This window comes from Giraffa tippelskirchi, chromosome 2, assembly GCF_054371585.1.
Source record: "Giraffa tippelskirchi isolate mGirTip1 chromosome 2, T2T-mGirTip1v1.2.pri, whole genome shotgun sequence".
In the NCBI taxonomy this organism is placed as follows: domain Eukaryota; kingdom Metazoa; phylum Chordata; class Mammalia; order Artiodactyla; family Giraffidae; genus Giraffa; species Giraffa tippelskirchi.
The window spans coordinates 175,812,831-175,834,674 of record NC_137276.1 but is presented as its reverse complement, the minus strand read 5'-3'; the positions used below and the strand labels follow the sequence as shown (position 1 = coordinate 175,834,674).

At 39.0% G+C, this 21,844-nt stretch overlaps 1 protein-coding gene across 5 annotated transcripts in view; it reads right to left on the bottom strand.

Annotated features, from left to right (window-relative positions):
* Positions 1 to 21,844, bottom strand: part of CCDC191 (coiled-coil domain containing 191) — a 95,036-nt gene that overhangs the window by 37,167 nt on the left and 36,025 nt on the right. For all 5 annotated transcript variants that reach the window (XR_014077436.1, XM_081572098.1, XM_081572099.1 and 2 more), the window contains 4 exons: positions 19,407 to 19,597; positions 11,533 to 11,779; positions 1,642 to 2,087; positions 777 to 889 (listed from right to left, as the gene is read on the bottom strand). Coding sequence is in view for 4 of the 5 variants with exons in the window: in XM_081572098.1 (XP_081428224.1) it covers positions 777 to 889; positions 1,642 to 2,087; positions 11,533 to 11,779; positions 19,407 to 19,597 (997 nt within the window). In the remaining variant the exon portion in view is untranslated. The remainder of the gene's footprint in view (positions 1 to 776; positions 890 to 1,641; positions 2,088 to 11,532; positions 11,780 to 19,406; positions 19,598 to 21,844) is intronic.

The following is a 21,844-nucleotide window of genomic DNA, read 5'->3' as shown; positions in this document are numbered from 1 at the left end:
AGAGTCAATGCATAGATTGCTGATTTTTTCAATAACAGGAATGGACTTCAGGCACAGTGTACTTCTGGTGATATCACTTCCTGTTAGGGCAGCAATCCTACCACAGGTAAAAAGTCAGATTTACAAGCCACAATAAAATTGTCAAAGTGCCTACCACTTCACACAAACATATGTTCGGTGCATGACCAAGTACAAAGTAAAAACAACTAGCAGTTTCACTAGGTGAGTTCTGAGGAATGCTTCTCTTTTCATAGTATGGTTTGGTTTAAATAATGATTCCTATGCACATCAAAAATGTTATTAAAATGTCTGGTTTATAGATTTCATTCTAGAAGCCTGTCATCAAGGCACAATTCATTATAAAATGATGTAATAACTTGATGTAGATTACTGTAAACTGATCTGTATTTTAATGTTAAAAAGTACAATAACAGGTGACCTTTAGTGTTTATTCTTAGAAGCTACTCAGAATTTTTTTGTGAATTGTCCCATTTTAAAAACACAATCCAAATCTCAAATTAGAAAAAAATGATTAAACCTTTCAGCAATGTTTTGTTTTTGTATCGGCCAGGAAAACCAGAAAGTTTGGCAGGAGGGGGTAGGAGAAAAGTCGTGGTGTTCTCTGGTGTATCTACTCATCACGTATCTACCCATCTTACACTTTGACCAGGTTCTGCTAAGTCTCAAAACCCAACAGTTGCCAGGATTCAGTCCCAACATATTCTACTCCAGGAGGAAAGATAACCATAACCCAGGTCCCACCAAGATAGCCCTGCCTTTCAGTATGGGATGGGGCGCCATCAACTGCCTTGGATTCCTTCTGGGTCCAGAAAGAGAATTTCGGGAGTCACTTCTACTACCTTCAGTCCCAGGGAAAGCAACAGGTGAACTGGGGGGAAAAAAGGGAAAAGAATTCAGACCAATCACCAGTTTCAGAACTCAAAGTCTTTTACAAACTTTAATTAATCCTTACTCTCTAACTATGTATTATTATACCCATTCAATAAATTGGTATAATGAGGCATGGAAAGGTTGAGTGACTGGCCTGAGTCTATGATGTGAGTCAGGTGCTCTGACTCCCAACCCAGTGCTTCAGATCAATACATACTGCCCACTTCTTATCCTAACATTTATCACACACACTGAGTATGTCACAAGCATGTCTAAAACCATCTTAAATAGCTTTTGAGAAATCTGGACTATTATTCTAGGTTCAAAGATGTTTATCTCAAACAACTATAGACTTAAGCTAGGTAAATAGCCATCCCCAAGGGCTGCTCCATTTAGACCTGATATTGTCTGACCTGGCTTCTCATCCCTAAATATAATCAGGAATCCAGAAATCGAGTTAGAGCAAGTAAGCGTTTTCCTCTTTTAGTGGTAGAGTGACAGAGCTCCTCAGACAAAGGCAGCTACAATTGCTAACTGTATACAACTGGATCCTTATAGGCAGCCACTTGCCTTAAATACCTTTTGGTACCTCTCACACACCAATCACAATGTATGAGGCCTCTCTGCTTTGCACGTGCACAATAAGCAATTATGGAGTCTGAATGCTGGGTAAAATTCAGGAGCCTTTTGACCACAAAGTGAAAAAAAAAACAAAAAACTCCAAAGAGTGTTCCGATACAATGAACGTACTTTGGAAGCACCTGGCAGGTTCCTTCCCATTCATCTTCTCCCGGGTTTGACAGCTGGCAGCTCTGTGGGTGCATATGCCCTGTTGCCCACCGAGCCTCTGCCAGCCGCTGGTTTTCCTTCAGCTCCAGAATTGTTTTCTGCTGTTCCTGAAGTTTCTTCTTCTGCTTTTCAATCAGCTGCTGCTGGAAGATGTGGCAGTTGCGGAAATGACCCATGCAAACTGGTTCTGCTTTCCGGCTGCTGGTTCTGAACTTCTTTTTGTTACCAGGCTGTTGGGAGGGCTCATCACCTGGGCCCTTGTGTGGCTTACTGTCAGACGTATCCTGAGGGGCTTTTTGGAGGGGAACCTGCAAGACGCTCTTTGTTGGTCTTCCGAGGTGGCAGCTGGGCAGACAACCACTGCTCCCCAAGGGAGGCTTTTTCCACAAAGCAGGGACAGCAGCCACCTGAGAGAGAAGGAATACGCTGTAGCTCATCCATTTAAAGGACTGTGCTGATGAGCTCTATCTCCCCCCGTTCAGCTCTACTCAGTTCAATGGCACAACTGCCCTGACCCCAGCCACGGCTGCTCTGGGCTCCCGCCCAGCTATCTCAGAGGCTGCCAGTCTTAGCCTTGTGAGTCACTCTTAGAATGTGTACTGCTGCTCACCACAGAACCTGGTGGGACAGTGGGTACAATCACAGGAACTATTGCCATGGCCAGGATATCTGTGATCAGAAAAACGTGCTCTTAGAAATATCTAATTTGGATAGATCATTTAGAAATTGGGCATGATTACTCCAGATATACATCCCAGGAATTTAATCTGCATGAACTCACCCTGAATTTTGCAGGAAATGAGCTTCCCTGGTGGCTCAGATGGTAAAGAATCTGCCTGCAATGCAGGAGACCCAGGTTTGATTCCTGGGTTGGGAAGATCCCCTGGAGAAGGGAATAGCTACCCACTCCAGTATTCTCGCCTGGAAAATTCCATGGACAGAGGAGCCTGGTGGGCTGCAGTCCATGGGGTCGCAAATAATCAGACCCAACTGAGCAACTAACACTTTCACTTTGCAGGAAATTGAAAATATTATGGCAAGTATATATTCTTTCTCAAGAATGTTTGACAACTAAGGAAAAACTTTACAAATCAATAATAGCTCTTTAATAATAACAGCTCTTTAATGACAGTTCTTCCAATGTCTCTCTTGCCACTAATAAATTAATCACAGGGTATTTATCTATTTCAGGATAAAGACCTGGATTAAACCATACTGTCTCCAGCTATTCCAAAGAATTTATTTGTGGGAAGTGTTTGCAAGCCCACTGGGCAAATATCTACATTATATAAGACTAATGCTACCTAATAATATTTTGTATTAGCATATGGCTTAATAGTTTTTAAGGCTTTATCACATAAATCTCATTTAACAGATTAAGGTGTTGTACTCAATTACAAATTCTACACAGATGGGAAAGAAACAGACTCGTTAATCAGAAAAGGTTATGCTGGTTAAAATAATGTCACAGTTAAAATGTTTCTTCTAGAATAGTTTGATTCCATGGTCTAAGGTCTGATCAGTTTTTGATTCTGTCATCTGCAGTGGTGTTAGGAGAAAAATACCATGAACTATCTTGTATCATTGAAGCTTCTAGCTCCATCAGGGCGCCATACTTGGGAACTCAAAGGGAATTTTCATGATGATGGAAATATTTTCCATAGACTCAGCGAAAGTGAAAGATGTAATATATGGAAACTCTGAAATGTTAAAATACTTTAAAAAATAGCTTTCTATTTTAGAAATGTCAGTGGACATTTATTCATGAGAACACTTGCTTAAGCAATTGGGTGTCAAGCAGGGTATGTGTTTTAGGCCCTTTTAAAGTTTGTGGTGATGATGCATTATTAACCCAGCAAGACTATAAAAGCCTTGAGTACAGCAAAAAGATTTCTTTTGGATCATGGTAACTTTTTAAGGTGAAAATAAGAGAATGAAAGAAAATCTTAATGGTACAGATTGTACTTAACAGAACAGGACTGAACAGTCTGGCTCAATTAGAGAAAATCACCTCTATTAGCTAACTGATAATTTCAAAAAACTTCAAGGTATAAGATATATGTTCATGGTACATATGTTCCTCTGACAGTATAATTACTGAGCATCTAAGTATAGATTTTATATATTCATTTGTTCATGTTACACTGTATACTCTGGGCAAGATCAGAATTTATTTAGTAATCTATAGAGTCTATTACAGCCTTTTATTTTCATTTGTTCTACTTTTTACAACTTTATCTTTTAAATCTTTTATCTTGACTTCAGAGATCTGAAGACCTTTTTCTTGAGTCTAAATTATATATGCATGTAGCAATTTTTCTGTTTTATGCAGGTAACAAAGGACTTTCTGCTGACTTCTTCCATTTGAAGATAACAGTGGAACTTTGTGATGTAAAAGGCTTCACACAAAGTAGGAAGTCAAGAAACACCTGGAGTAACAGGCAAATTTGGCTTTGGAGTACAGAATGAAGCAGGGCAAAGGCTAATAGAGTTCTGCCAAGAGAACGCACTGGTCATAGCAAACACCCTATTCCAACAACACAAGAGAAGACTCTACACATGGACATCACCAGATGGTTGACACCGAAATCAGATTGATTATATTCTTTGCAGCCAAAGATGGAGAAGTTCTTATACAGTCAGCAAAAACAAGACTGGAAGTGACTGTGGCTTGGATCATGAACTCCTTATTGCCAAATTCAGACTGAAATTGAAGAAAGTGGAGAAAATCACTAGACCATTCAGGTATGACCTAAATCAAATCCCTTATGACTATACAGTGGAAGTGAGAAATAGATTTAAGGGACTAGATCTAATAGACAGAATGCCTGATGAACTATGGACGGAAGTTTGTGACATTGTACAAAAGACAGGAATCAAGACCATCCCCAAGAAAAAGAAATGCAAAAAAGCAAAATGGCTGTCTGAGGAGGCCTTACAAATGGCTGTGAAAAGACGGGACGTGAAAAGCAAAGGAGAAAAGGAAAGATATTCCCATTTGAATGCAGAGTTCCAAAGAACAGCAAAAGAGATAAGAAAGCCTTCCTCAGTGATCAGTGCAAAGAAATAGAGGAAAACAATAGAATGGGAAAGACTAGAGATCTCTTCAAGAAAATGAGAAATACCAAGGGAACATTTCATGCAAAGATGGGCTCAATAAAGGACAAAAATAGTATGGACCTAACAGAAGCAGAAGATATTAAGAAGAGGTGGCAAGAATACACAGAAGAACTGTACAAAAAAGATCTTCACGATCCAGATAATCACGATGGTGTGATCACTCACCTAGAGCCAGACATCCTGGAATGTGAAGTCAAGTGGGCCTTAGGAAGCATCACTATGAACAAAGCTAGTGGAGGTGATGGAATTCCAGTTGAGCTCTTTCAAATCCTGAAAGATGACGCTGTGAAAGTGCTACACTCAATATGCCAGCAAATAGGGAAAACTCAGTAGTGGCTACAGGACTGGAAAAGGTCAGTTTTCATTCCAATCCCAAAGAAAGGCAATGCCAAAGAATGCTCAAACTACCACACAATTGCACTCATCTCACATGCTAGTAAAGTAATGCTTTAGATTCTCCAAGCCAGGCTTCAGCAATACGTGAACCGTGAAATTCCAGATGTTCAAGCTGGTTTTAGAAAAGGCAGAGGAACCAGAGATCAAATTGCCAATAACCGCTGGATCATCGAAAAAGCAAGAGAGTTCCAGAAAAACATCTACCTCTGCTTTATTGACTATGCCAAAGCCTTTGACTGTGTGGGTCACAATAAACTGTGGAAAATTCTGAAAGAGACGGGCATACCAGACCACCTGACCTGCCTCTTGAGAAACCTGTATGCAGGTCAGGAAGCAACAGTTAGAACTGGACATGGAATAACAGACTGGTTCCAAATAGGAAAAGGAGTACGTCAAGGCTATATATTGTCACCCTGCTTATTTAACTTATATGCAAAGTACATATGAGTACATCATGAGAAACGCTGGGCTGGAGGAAGCACAAGCTGGAATCAAGATTGCCGGGAGAAATATCAATAACCTCAGATACGCAGATGACACCACCCTTATGGCAGAAAGCGAAGAAGAACTAAAGAGCCTCTTGATGAAAGTGAAAGAGGAGAGTGAAAAAGTTGGCTTAAAGCTCAACGTTCAGAAAACTAAGATCGTGGCATCCGGTCCCATCACTTCATGCCAACAGATGGGCAAACAGTGGAAACAGTGTCAGACTTTATTTTTCTGGGCTCCAAAATCACTGCAGATGGTGATTGCAGCAATGAAATTAAAAGACGCTTACTCCTTGGAAGGAAAGTTATGGTCAACCTAGACAGCATATTATAAAGCAGAGACATTACTTTGCCAAAAAGTTCCATATAGTCAAAGCTATGATTTTTCCAGTAGTCATGTATGGATGTGAGAGTTGGACTATAAAGAAAGCTGAGCACTGAAGAATTGATGCTTTTGAACTGTGGTGTTGGAGAAGACTCTTGAGAGTCCCTTGGACTGAAAGGAGATCCAACCAGTCCATCCTAAAGGAGATCAGTGCTGGGTATCCATTGGAAGGACTGATGTTGAAGCTGAAACTCCAATACTTTGGCCACCTGATGCGAAGAGCTGACTCATTTGAAAAGACCCTGCTGCTGGGAAAAATTGAGGGCAGGAGGAGAAGGGGACGACAGAGGATAAGATAGTGGATGGCATCATCAACTTGATGGACATTGGTTTGGGTGGACTCTGGGAGTTGGTGATGGACAGGGAGGCCTGGCATGCTGTGGTTCATGGGGTTGCAAAGAGTTGGACACGACTGAGCGACTGAACTGAACAGTATACTTAGAGAATGAACTTACGGTTCATCAGAGAGGAAGGGTTGAGGGAGGGATATATTGAGAGTTTGAGATTAACGTATACACACTGCTATATTTAAATAGATAACCAATAAGGACCTACTGTCTAGAACATGGAACTTGGCTCAATATCTTGTAAAAACCTAAATGGGAAAAGAATTTGAAAAAGAATAGATACATGTATATGTATAACTGAATCACTTTGCTGTACACCTGAAAATAACACAGTATTGTTAATCAATGATACTCCAATATAAAATAAAAATTAAAAAAAAAAGAAAATGAGTTCAACAGGTTTCCCTACAGATTACTGTATACTTAGAACACAGAATTTAAAATAAATGTACAACCAGAAAAAATATTCAAATATGACAGACCAATTAAAAAACAAAATGAAACTTAACTGTATACAGTACCAAACTACACAAATAAATCAAGACAAATAATAAAATGAAAAAAAATTGCAAAATAAATGATAATAAAAGCATCAATAGTCTTAAAAACATAGAGTTCCTATAAATCACAAAAGGGTATATAATCAAGGATAAAAATGGACAAAATGTATGATGAGACAAATCACTATTAACTTTTCTATACTCATTTTCAGATATATATATATATATAAATGGTCAGTATAAAAAATGCTTAACCTCACTAGTAATAAAAAATGCAAATGTTGAAGCAACAGTAACATGAAAAATATTTTACCTGTCAACTTGGCAAAAATAATAAACATGGTATCAAACAGGAAAACAGGTACTTCTTTGAAACAACCTTCCTTGAAGGGCCATTTGGTAAAAGTCTTTAAAATGTGCATTCTATTTTTAGGTATTTATCCAAAGTAAAGGCTTATGGATGTGTGCAAAGACTTAGCTACTTGTTCACTAAGGCTTTGTGTATAAAAGTGGTAAACTAGGAACAAGTTAAATGCCTAGCAACAGAGAAGAGTCTAGCTTGTGGTTCATGATAGAGTTTCAAGCAGTCATTAAACACAATGGCACAGAATGACAAGTCCTTAACCAGGGCTTATTCATTAAGTTCACCCATGGAACTTAAAAAGAAAACCATGGTGCCCCACACCCAGAAATTCTGATTTCATAGGTCTGAGTCTGTGTTATACTCTCAGTTGGAAACTACTGTTGTAGAAGTAGATTTAGTGACACAGAAAACTCTCATTACATTGTGGAAAATAATTTCAGAAAAACAGATCACATTATTATAAGTAGAAAAGTATATTCTCACCAAAGTGGCTATAGAGGAACATATCTCAACATAATAAAAGTCATTTATGATAAACCACAGCCAAGATAATACTCAATTGTGTAAAGCTGAGAGCCTCCCCACTAAATTCAGGAACAAGACAAGGATGCCCACTCTCACCATTGCTATTCAACATATTATTGGAAAGCGACAGCAATCAACAAGAAAGAGAAATAAAAGGTATTCAAATCGGAAGAGAAGAGGTAAAACTGTCACTGTTTGCAGAAGACATGATTCTCTATACAGAAAACCATAAAGACTTTGTACACAAACTATTAGAAATAATAAATGAATCTAGTAAGGGAACTTCCCTGGTGGTCCAGTGGTTAGGACTCCACACTTCCACTACACAGGGCACAGGTTCCATCCGTGGTCAAGGGATGCACACATCCCTACTGTGCAGTGCAGCCAAAAAAACCCAAAGAAATTCAGTAAAGTGGCAAGATATAAGATTAACATATTTAAATCTGCTGCATTTCTTTATACTAACAATGAAATATCAGAAAGCAAAAAAAAAAAAATTCCATTTAAAAGTGCATCATGTTGGCACAACACTGAAAATTAATTATACTTCAATTATAAATGAATAAATAAATAAAACTACATAAAAAAGAAACCTAGAAATAAGCTTAACCAAGGAAGTGAAAGGCCTGAAAACTACAAAACATTGATAAAAGAAGCTGAGGATGATTCAAAGAAACAGGAAGATATCCTATGCTCTTGAATTGGAAGAATATTATTAATATGGCCGTGCTACCCAAAGCAATCTACAGATTAAATGCAATCCCTATCAAAATATTCATGACATTTTCCACAGAACTATAACAAATAATCCTAAAATTTATATGGAATCATGAAAGAGCCAGAATTGCCAAAGCAGTCCTGAGGAAAAAGGATCAAGTTGAAGGCATAGCACTTCCAGACTGCAGTCTATACTACAAAGCTACAGTAATCAAAACAGCATGGTACTGCCACAAAAACAGACATACAGGACAATGGAACAGAATATAGAGCTCAGAAATAAGCTCACACACCTATAGCAGATTAATCTCTAACCAAGGAGGCAAGAGTATACAAGGGAGAAAAAAGTCTCTTCAGCAAGTGGTATTTGGAAAGCTGGCCAGTCTCACGTAAATCACTGAAATTAGAATATTTCTTCACACCACATATAAAAATAAATTCAAAATGGTTTAAAGACCTAAATATAAGACATGACATCATAAAACTCCTAGATGAGAACATAGGCAAACTGGACATAAATCATAGCTGTATTATCTTAGATCAGGCTCCCAAAACAAAAGAAATAAAAGCAAAAGTAATCCTACTCAAACTAAAAAGCTTTTGCACAGCAAAAGAAACCATCAACAAAACAAAAAGACAGTCCACTAAATGGAAGAAAATATTTGCAAACAATGCAACCGACAAGGGGTTAATATCCAAAATATACAACAGTGCATACACCTCAATATCAAAAAAGCAAACAACCCAATAAAAAGTTGGCAAAAGACCTAAACAGACATTTATCTAAAGACGACATACAGGTGGCCAACAGGCACATGAAAGATGCTCAACATCACTAATTATCAGAGAAATGCAAATCAAAGCCACAATCAGGTATCACCTCATACTGGTCAAAGTGGCCATCATCAAAAAGTCCACAAATAATAAATGCTGAAGACGGTGTGAAGAAAAGGGAATCCTTATACACTATTGGTGGGAATGTAAATTGGTGCATCCACTGTGGAAAACAGTACAGTTCCCTTAAAAAACTAACATAGCAACACTATTTACAACAACCAAGATTTGGAAACAACTCAAGTGCCCATCAATAGACAATTGGTTTTAGAAGATGTGATGTATATAAATACAGCAGAAGATTACTCAGCCATAAAAAAGAATGAAATATTCCCATTTGCAGCAACATGGACCTAGATAATATCATACTAACAAGTCAGAGAAAGACAAATATTATGTGATATCATTTATGTATAGAGTCTAAAAAACAATACAAATGAATGTATACACAAAACAGAAACAGATTCATGGACATAGAAAACAAACTTACGGTTACCAAAGGGTAAAGGGGAAGGGGAGAGATAAATTAGGAGTAGGGGATTAACGGATACAAACTACTATGTATAAAAGAGATATCAACAAGGGCACAAGGAACTATATGCAATTATCTTACAATAACCTATAATGGAAAATAATCTGAAAAATATGTATATATAACTGAATCACTTGTGTTATATACCTGACACTAATAAAATATTGTAAATCAACTAGGCCTTCCTTTTCCTGTATTATGGCAAATTAGATGTCCTCAATGACTTGACTGAAGAAAATTTAAAAGCTAAATAGCATTAAAGAGAAAAATCTGCATATGCTTGAATAGAGAAAAGACCAGCCTATATACATCAACGTGTTATTGGTGTGTGTGTGCATTCTCAGTCATGACCAATTCTTTATGACCCCATGGACTGTAGCCTGCCAGGCTCCTCTGTCAACGGAATTTTCCAGGCAAGAATATTGGAGTGGGTTGCCAATTCCTCCTCCAGGGGATCTTCCTGACCCAGGGATCAAACCTGTTTCTCCTGCATGTCATACACTGGCAGGCAGGTTCTTTACCACGAGCACCACCTGGCAAGTGGTTATCTCTAAATGATGGAATTATTGCCTATTTTTTTCTTTTTCCTATTTTTTACTTTTCCTCTGTGAATCCGTTTCTATTTTGTATATACATTAATTTCTTTTTCCTTTTTGTCATTTTCTTTGACTTCCCTGGTGGCTCAGAGGTTAAAGCGTCTGCCTCCAATGCGGGAGACCTGGGTTCGATCCCTGGGTCGGGAAGATCCCCTGGAGAAGGAAATGGCAAACCACTCCAGTATTCTTGCCTGGAGAATCCCCTGGACGGAGGAGCCTGGTAGGCTACAGTCCATGGGGTCGCAAAGAGTCGGACACGACTGAGCGACTTCCCTTTCCTTTCCCTTTCCTTTTCCTGCCAATTGCTACAATTAATACATATGAATTCTTATTAGGAAAATTAAAACTAGACATTACCCTCTTATAAATCACAAGCTCATTTACAAAAGAAATGTCTCACGATCAAATAAGAGGTTCAAGAATTCTAAACAATGCTTTATACATCTGTTCTCAGCTGGAATCTTTCTCTTAGTTGTTTTAAATTCCCTGTCCCTACCAAATTTCAACTATTCCAAAGTTTATACGTGATTATAAAAGAAGACTCAGTTCAAGACAGTCAACACTGACGGAAAGGCAACCTTTGTGCATGGCAGCAGCTCTCACCTTTTAGACGGCCCAGGCCAGGACATCTGACAACAGCACGGTCCAGGCTGTGCTCTGCTGTGCTTAGTCGCTCAGTCGGGTCCAGCTCTTTGCAACCCCATGGACTGTAGCCCACCAGGCTCCTCTGTCCATGGGGATTCTCCAGGCAAAAATACTGGAGTGGGCTGCCATGCCCTCCTCCAGGGGATCTTCCCAACCCAGGGATCGAACCTAGTCTCCCACACTGCAGGCAGAGTCTTTACCACTGAACCACCAGGGAAGCCCAAGAGTCCTGGAGTGGGTAGCCTATCCCTTTCTCCAGGGGAACTTCCCGACCCAGGAATTGAACTGGGGTCTCCCTCAATGCAGGTGGACTCTTTACCAAGTGAATAGTCTAGGCTATACAAGGACAAAGCTAAATCCAAGTATGTAATAAGCAGGAAGACTAAGCAAAGGAAAAACATCTTACCTCTCCATTTCTAGGTGGATCCTCCATAGCTGTTGCCTCATCAAGCAGACTGATGCTTGATGACATGTTTGCACTGAGTTTCCCTAGTGATGCTGCCTCCAGCAGCTCATTCATTTTCTTCCTGGTTTCCTCCTTTGTTACGGCTAGTTCTCTCTTTAGGATCTCTGCACGATGCCAGTGCTGCCATTCTGTAAAATGGTGTCGGAGAACTTGTTTCCGGTTATACTCAGTGGCCAGTTGTTGTTTTCTAAGCAACAAAGCACTTCCATTAAAAAAGAAGCCATTTACTGCTTTTTAATTGATGATATAAATGAAATACAAGTCCAAAGGAGGTCTAGAAATGCTACATCGTAGCCCCAGTTTGTTCTTTTATTTAAGCTCAAAGGAGTCATTTTATAAAATTCCCCAGTGCAAAGGCTGTGCTCAAAGAAGGCATTGGCACCTCAAGGCACTGCCTCAGAAGGAAGAGGGACTGTCCTGTTCTGTTGCACCACAGAGACTTACTAAATTTATTACCATAGTATAGTTTCTGAGAGCTTCTGGAGGGGAAGGAGCACAAAGAATGGGTATTCAGGTAACTACTTTTAAAAAATATGAATGCATGAGGGAGATATTCAACTATACTTGCAAATCTAAGGAAGACAGGTTTGGGAGAAAGAAAGAGACAAAACTTAGCAAGTGAATTGTCAACAATTAGTTAAGTATAAGACATAAAAATCAACATGAACTTATAAGGGTGGACTTTGTGGAAGGACTTGGTCAGGGAAAGGATCTCTGAAGAGAAGGACTCGTTTACCAAAGCCATAAGCTGCATGAATGAAGGACTCCCTCGTGCAGACACTTGTTAACACTAGAAGTATGTGAAGGGAATACACAAGACACTTGCTCCCACAGACCTCACTCATAGTCAAGTAGGAGATCTGGTTCACTCTCTTCCTAAGGAAGAGCTCCTTTTGATTCCTGAAATCTTCATGATGTTAGGGGACATGACTGAGTGGAGTTGGGAACTGCCAGCTACATTCTCCTCCCAGAGGGGCTCTCAATTTGGAGACATTTTGGTGATAGCCAGGTGACAATTCAAGCAGAGAGGTCTCTGAGATCAGTCTCTAAGTGGATGATTATCATCTCTGCAGAAGGGAGCTGTAGAGCTTGGAACTTATGTTGCAACCAGAGTCCATTCTGAGATTTAAAATCTAATACTGTTTAGATACCTACTTAATTTTACCTTGTAAAGGTGACTTGAATAAGTTCTCTACAACACTATTTTCATATCCACTTCTGTTAAACATATATAACACTTAACCCTCCTCATGGACTTTTTGGGGTCATATCAAAAAAAATCCTAACGTTTCAAGCCAATGAGTCAGAAGAACATTTCTACAGTTCTTAAATGCTTAAAGTGACTTTTAAACCTTCTATGACTGACACCTACACTAAGAAAAAAGTGTTACACCATGACTTCAATATAAGCTTATGTGTGTATATGTGTGTGAAACAAAGTATATATAATTAAAACAAAAGTTTCGTCAAAGGATATTTACCCTTACTACCAGAGATGTACTCCAATGTTTCTTTTCTAATCTATTCCATTTTTTAAAAAACACACCTTGTCTTGAGGCTGATTTTCGGAACCATTAATGAGTTAAAACCCTTAGTTTGAAAGACTACTCAAGAGTAACAGAATTTAACATATGTCAGAGGAGTTGGGTGAAATAACCAATTAGTGAGAGTAATGTTGATTGAAATAATAGAATTTAGGATAAATGCTAACAGCAATTCTGCCAACAGCATATTTCATTATATATAATTGTTTCTTTCTAATGCAATGATAGATAAAAAATTCTTGGTGATTGACTGATGGTTTTTATAGTAAAAATACAATATTGTAATAATTATTTATATATAATATTTTACTTGATAGAAAAAAAGAAAGAATCTGAGACTGAATGACCTTGAAATAAAAATTTTAGAAGAAATAAGACTAATAAATCAGGTAGCAATGCAAGTAGGAACAAAGCTCAAAAAATTTCCATGTCTAAATAATGAAACAAACAAAACACCCTATGGCATTTTACTTGAGTGGAAAACGTAAATTTCCACAGGCTAAAAGATGTATGTGCTCTAATTAATGTAAAATTTGATTTACATCAATCTGGGCATGAAGGAGAAGTGTGAAGTTTACCTGATATGTTAATTTCATGTTTTTAGAGCATAAACAGCTAAAAGCTGCACTGGACTCTTGACTGTCAAGGAGAGGGGTTATTTGGATAGTATGAAAAGGCAAAGAGAAAAATACTTCTGGAAATATAACAAAAGACTAAACAGTTAAAAAAAAAAAAGTGGGTTGAAAATGCATGTTTATTATTGTATTTAGAGCTTTCCCTATAGTGATAATGCAGGGATTTGAGGATGTACTTGGGTTGTGGGAATAGTAGGAACACAGAAGCTAGGGATCCAGAGACACGGCTGGTTCTGCTCTTGCTCCCTGTGATTCCCTTCAGCAGAGTGACGCTTTTGCAGACAAGTCCATTTTTATAATTTTAAAATGATGATACTAAAAGCATAAATATTTCTGAAACTGAGTGAGTGTGAGTGTGAAGTCACTCAGTCGTGTCCGACTCTTTGCGACCCCATGGACTGTAGCCCACCAGGCTCCTCTGTCCATGGAATTTTTTAGGCACGAGTACTGGAGGGTTGCCATTTCCTTCTCCAGGGGATCTTCCCGACCCAGGGAATGAACCTGGGTCTCCCGCATTGCAGGTAGATGCTTTACCATCTGAGCCAAAAAATCACTTAAGTTTCTTAAAAGCTCAGTCAGATGTGATTTACTTGGGCCTGCTAACCCAAAGAAATGGTTCTACAGTTCCCAAATAAATATAAAATGAAGAAGTCCTTTATGGATCCTGTCCCAATATGTTTCCAAGGTGAAATCAGGGAATTTTGGACACGAGTATATAAATTGATCATTATAATTATATAACAAATGCAGAGAAAGGCTGTCTCTACAGAACTAAGTATATAAAATGTAACAGGTCCAAATAGGAATTTAAATGTGAACCAGGCTGCTCAGTATCAACACCTCAAATGCTACGTAGCTATTGATCTAAAACACAGTAGTTAGAAGAACACTAACTAGATAGGGAACCCTGCATTAGCAACTGAAAGTATCTCAGATTCCTCTTCAAAAGTGGTGTTACTCTAACAACAACAAGCCCTATACTGCACAGGAGTTTGTTTTTAAAGATGTAATTAAATTTTAAAAAGAACCTGAAAATATAGAACAAATGCATGTGTAAGGTAACAGCACTAAATAAGGACAAGACTATTAGATATCTAAAAAGTGAGTGTCTTGAATTTTTTAAAAGGAAGTGAGAAATGATAAATAAATAACCATATGCTAGTGACCCGATAAGAGTGCTGAAATCTGATGCAGAACACAAAAACAGCAATGATGCAAACAGCTGCATTTGGGATGAGCGGGTTCAGCAGGAACAGGAATGCATAAGCTAATGCATTCTGAAATGCACCAGGTAGCCCCCTTCAGGGAAAACATGGAAGATAAAACAGTTCTGCTTTAAAGAGATTTAAAGTGAGCCAGCCAGGGCAAGTCTGGCTGGTACTCCTGCCTCTCTGGCAGACGTACTAGGAGCTTTACCAGCTTCGGATGCCACGCAATTTCTAGCCTCTCAAATGGATACCCAGATGAGCATGGAGGGAAGGGCAATGGACCATGATTAACAGAGATGCTTCATAAATGAGTGCTCTACAGCACGCTGAAATCAGGACTGTCAGAAATGGGGAATACCTGACAGTCTCTTGTCAGTTCTGCCTCCCCACCCCTACCTAGCCTGGCGGGGTCACCCCAGCCTGTTCCCAAACAAGCTGAGTATGTACTGGCTTACCATTTCCCCTAAACTGAAAAATGCTCTCTTCTACCTAGTCATGATCTGCCTCTCTCAAAAGATGGGACCCAAGAGTTCCTATTTTTAAAAAGTTGCTTGGGGGATTGTAATGCATGATAGCCAAGTCTATGTCATTCCTAAGTTTTTTATCTTATTGTGCCTTCTGTTGCAATTATTTTTAGTATTTGGGTAAATTTTTAATTTCCCCACTTAGATTGAAAACTCCTAAAAGGCAAGAATGTTCAACACTCTTTTTAGTTCCTCTGCAGGTACTTAAGAAAAAGTCTAGTATATAGTAAGCATCAGTAAAGCTGACCAGGTGAACAAATACATGCTGTCAGACAGAATAAATGAATGAGTGAATGAATAAATGTCATGGTTTGAAGGATGACAAAGGGCCTGCCACTGTACTCTCCAGTCCCCACCACTGACATTTTGGGCACTGTTTCCAGACACTGCCTATTAAAGTGTAAGTTTCCTAGGAGGGATAACATCAAATTGAGGAGTATAGAGAAAGAGTATGAGGGGCTGGAGGGACACAGGGAAGAGATGAAAGCCTGGTCCAGGAAAGGCCCAAAGCACTTGTCAAGAGAAGGCAGAGTTGAGGATACTATGGAGATTAGTAAGGGAAGGACAGAGATGCTTCCCAGGAAAGAACTGAGGAATCAGGAGAGTAGGCTCAGGAAGGGGTGGGGAGAGGATGTTGAAAACAAGCCCTGCTTCTTCCCAGTGTGTCTGGGCTGGCTGTAAATGGAAGGAATATGGTGGAGAGGAGGAATGGAAGATCTGGAGCCAACTTTCAAAAGTGAATATACTAAAGAAATTAAAAATACAGTTCAAGTCCAATACCACCATGGCCAAGGGTCTAATTTAGCATTGTGTGCCACCATTTCGTTGTATTACCTGAGTGGCTAAATCCTTAGTTAAGGGTTTGGGAACATCTGTCAATGTTCCAATTGTATTACAATATTGTACTGACATTCTATATACACCAAAACTACTTTTAAAAGAAAAAAGATAGACAACAATTCCTATTAGGGAATTTTTAAGAAAATTTAGAAAATAAACCTTTAGAAAAAGATGTATCTTTCAGGAGAAATACATGGATGAGTGAGACTCTGAGCACAGGCTCAGTAAGAAAAGAAGGTGGCTAAATCAGGAATGAGAAGAGAGGGATTTGTTGTTGCTCCAGAGAGAAAGTGGGAAGAACAGAAAGGAAAGAAGGCAGAAAAAGAAGCCCCAAATGCTGGGCCCTGCAAGGGGGACAGGCCAGCAAGAGGAAAGCCCAAGTGGCAAAAACAAATGTGAATTCAAGAGCTGGAGCCTAAGGACACAGTTGACATCTGAGGAACAGACACAACACATGATTTTCATGTCCAGGTGAATGGTTGAAGAACCAACGGTGTCCTGTCAATCTGGTAAGAGTTTAATTTCTATAATGAGTAACGCATGTACAATAAATGCTCTCTATCCTTTGATCTCACTATTTAGGGAAAAAATGCTTGAAAATGTATGGAGTTAAATTAGAGAAGAGGAAGCAACCGAGTTCTTCATTCATCCACTAGCTCACCTATTATTCATCAATTAGGTATTTAGTGTTCACAGAGAAACTGGAAGAAACTCTGACGAGCATGGCAAAGGGGATCCTGGCTCTCCTGACACCCTTAGTCCCACTGACATTTGGTTTCTGCTTGTAGTAGTTACCTTTGAGCTTTGTTCTCCACCTCTAATATCCCAACCTTCTTTGCACAAAATCACTCCAAAATTTCCTAAAACAATCTCTAGAATGAAGAACAACATGCAAACAGCCAGGGATTTGTAGGAAAGCAACACGAAAGACAGTGTGGCTCCTTTTCTATGTTTCTAGCTTGACTTGTTATTTGTTAATTACTGCTCTTGTTTCACATCTACAACCAGCTAGAGTCAACGGCAATATACCTGAAAAACATGACTGTCTTAGGGAGCCATCATCTAGATTTTCTTTAACTAGGATCAGCATAGTATAGGAAAAAGCATCTGACTCAGCATCAAAAGAACCAGGCTGTAGTCTTGGATGGGCTACTGAAAGCATTATCACCTTAACAGAGTTGTTCATCCTTTCTGCGCCTAACTTTTGCCATCTGTAAAATGAGGGGCTGGATCAGATACTCCTTGAGGTATCTTCCTACTCTAAGAGTTCCCTGCTCTAAAGGTTTATAGTAAAACAAAAAGTATTATAAGTTAAATATTTTCTAACTCTGACAGTTAAAAAAAATGTAGTATCTGTTCTGAGCATTTAAAAATAGACACGTGAAAATAATTCACAGATATGAGACAAGAAGTTCTAAGAAGATCTTTAAAAAAAATTGGCACATAATGCTATTATGAAGTCCCCACTTAGTGCTTTTATATTTAAATAGTTTAATTGGAATGGAATCTCAAGTTCTTCAGATTTGTCTTCTATAGGTTTCTTCTTCTGGCATGTAAATTTCACAGACCACTCTGAACTTTAACATCTTAAGTTTCCACTCCTGTTATGCCCTCACTCATGATGTTTCCCCTTTGCAACACCGCTAATTTCCTTCCCTTTTTTATCCAACAAATCTACCCAATTCTTTGGTCAATCACTGGGTCCTCAAAATTTAGAAGTAAATTGTGAAATGCTCCTCCCCTACACTGAAGATATTCCCTCAGCATACTGTAGGTAAGGAAAATTGTCTAAGTCACCATCCTGCTTAAAAACCTTCAGGAATTCACCTTTATTTACCAAAGAATGCCTAAACTCCTTGTCTTACCATTTAAGGCCTTTCACAAGTTGATGAACTTGACAACCACATGCTTGATGATTTCCAGCCACATTTCATGCCATCATCTCAACTCCCTACTTCTGTTTAGGAACATCCCACTGACCACATGCAGAATCCAACTTAAGACCCATCTTCTTGATAAAGCCCTTCCTGATATTCTGTAGGAGCCTCCTCAGTTACTTCCCTCTAGTAGGTTCTCAACAGCCAAAGGAGATACATTACAAAGTATATAATGCTAATCCACACCTGTACTATTTCTGGATTTCATCCCCCCACAAAACTGAGTTCTTAGAGGACAAGGGGTCATGCATCAGGGGCCTATGTACCCACCCCAAGGCCTGATGCTGTCATGGAGATGCACAACTCCAGCAGTGACACTCCCTTCCATCAATACATGATGATGCTTTTACATACCGTTCATCCAATTTTCCACCCAGAATGAACAACAGAATCGCTGGTTGAGAACTGATTAAACCTAAGACCATGAACTGCTCCCTCCAGCTTCCCTTATCAATAAACAAATGATTCCTTCCACATCTATGATTTTGGTTCAAGAATGCAAAGTTGAGCATGGAAATCAAAAGAAGAAAATATATTTAAAGTTGATAGAGCAAAAGAAAGTTTTCTTTGAGGACAAATTCTGTGTCATTCACAAGTCTAAGAGGGAACTGATAGAAAGGTGCCAAAAACCTCTAAATAAGGTGTGGGGAAGTGGGAGAAATCATTCTTGCAAGGTCTTCCCTCCCAAATGGATGTTTGTTCCCTATGTCTGTAATTAACATTCTATGTGAGGACAGTGATTTCTATTAATGAAAATTACTAGCACATAAGCTAAAATATGTCTCCTAAATTGTACAATGGTCCAGGGTGCAATGCTACTATGTCAAAGGACAAGGGAAAAAGCCTAATACTAGCTTCCTTTAAAAGAAGAAAAGCATGTACATTTGTATAGTTTAATCCAAATTTTTTTGCTTATAATGTTCGGTTAAAATTTTCCAGTAACAGAGAAAAACAGTGATATATTTTAAATGTAAATGAGATGATTCCAGTGAACAGCATTTTTAGAGCTTATTTTTGGGTTCTTCAGGAGGAAAGATGTCCTACATAAACATAGAAACATAAACATATGTCCTACATATACATTTTCATGGTATATAATTCATGGTATTAATACAAATAATAGTACCTGTTTTCTTCTCTAAGGTAATTTTCTATGGCTTGAGTCTCCCGCCCCAACTTCTGGGATCTTGTGTAGTCTCTCCAGGCCCGCAGGACCTTCAGTTGCAACTTCCAGTCAGACAAGGTCCCAGCTTTCCCCAGCTTAATCCTATCATCAAGAATCAGCTTGTGCCAGGCAGAGAAATACCGTTTTTGACACTGCAATGGAAACATTGGAAAATCAGTGCTAGGGTTTCTAATATCTACTGGTGGGAACCCTCTCCTCAGATTTCCCCCTCACACTTTTTCTAACAAATCTAGGAGCTTGATGGAAGGGGAACAGACATTTGTTTTATGCCATTAATGACGAAAAACATTCAAGTCTTGCAGCTAAGGCACTATTAGCCTCAAGACTTAAGCTATTACTAAAATATTTAACTTTCGTCATAAGGCACCAGTCCTCTGTAGAGCTGGGGTAGCTGTCACGACTAAGTTAAGAGGCCTATTTGGGAGACTTGAAAGGTCTGCTTCCAACAGATCTCCCATGCCAGACTGTCTTGGGGCTTAAATGCCAACCAGGAACACCACTGATGTCCTACACAAATGAACACAGGAGATCCCATAGCATGGAATGCAGTTTCTGGTGCCTCAGAACAAGACGGCTAAAAACGGCTTCAGCTGAGCTACCACTGACCATGTCAGGGTTTTGGTGAGCACTCCAAGAGAAACTAGATACCCAGGCTGCTTGCAATCTTCCACTATATGTATCTGACAACAAATCAGACAAGGTCTACTGACCCTAAGGATGTCCCCAGAGGAGTACTTATGGTCCCAGGCTAAGACCTATATCTTCTATTTTCACATTTCATGCTCCTACTTCAAATTACTTTCAGTTCTTGGCCTTATACCAACCACACTGTTTTTGCACTTTCCCATTTATGGTCATATTAATTTCTCTGTCCTTTTATGCCCTCTCTTTGCCTGATGACTTCAGGAGTCACCTCTCTCAGGAAGCCCTCCTATTACCAATCACTCTCCCCACATGTAAGTACTCTGCCCCTGGGTTGCCAGAGCAACCTATGCTTTCTTCAGTCAAAGCAGTCCTCATACTATATTACAGTCACCTGATACCAGTCTTCACAAGCCTGTGAGCCTCCAGAGGAGGCCTGGCAGATCTGAGAGTGCACCGCATGTGCATGCTCAGTTACTCAGTCATGTCTGACTCTGCGATGCCATGGACTGTAGCCCGCCAGGCTTCTCTGTCCATGGAATTCTTCAGGTAAGAATATTGGAGTGGGTAGCCATGCCCTTCTCCGGGGGATCTTCCCAACTCAAGGATCAAACCCAGGTCTCCTGCATTGGAGGTGAATTCTTTACTGTCTGAGCCCCCAGGGAAGCCCCGTACCACATGTGGGGGGCACTACGTAGAAAGTAACTGCATAGGAAGTGACTCTGGGAGGTCCAAGAGATGCCTAGCGACCAGCATTGAGAACTTGGTGGCCATACCAGGGTTGGCCCTATTTATTCCTTCTTTCTCTTTAAAAATACCTATCCTTCACTATTTCAACACTTAGTAAGCACCCACCATATTTGAATTTCGGGATTCTGAACAAGTTTTTTTAAGATATAATCTCTGCGTTTGTGAGGTTACAGGGAGAGGGGGTATATAACTTAAAGACCAATAACAGGCAAGCACAGGCTGGAATTCCTTGAATAGCTCATTTGGCCTGAAATATTTTCCACAAAAGAAACCAATTATATTCTCATTTAGACAAACTACAAAATCTTCTTTTTTATAATTTTCCATTATGAGAAACCATGAAAGTCTTTAAAAACTCCTTGTTCCTTCTCCATTATGTCAAACAAGGACAGATTTTCTAGACTTTCACCTTAGATACCATGGAAGGAAAAGCAGGAAGGATGGAGAAAGTAAGAGAAAAGGGAGGAAGGACAGAATGAACGAAGGGAAATTCGCTGAAGATAAGATACATTTTCAGTCATAACAAGGAAAAGATGCACAGCTGCCTGTTGAGGGGATATGGTTTTTTATTATTATTTGCTTCTCTATTCCAAAAAACACAGCATGAAAAAAAATAATGTTAACTTGTGTGCTGTAGTCTAAAGAAAATATCATATCTATTTGTCAGATTCATTTAAGAGATTCTTAAGAGACTTGATGAAATAGTCTATATATAGGTAACTATCTCTAATTTTAACTTTTGGAGTATTTCTAACGATGAAATAGTACAAACATAATCCACCTTGATGATAATAGCACTATTAAGAATGTCCTTCTTGGATTTCCACATTCTTTCTCTCTGTAAAATTCAAAGCATTTCACATGTACTATTTTATTAACTCACAGACCATCATTACAAAATAGAGTGCAGATATTATGATTTACCTTACCAAGCCAAACTTCAAATTGAAAAGGGATAATTGCTAAATTCACAAAGTGAAGAGTTC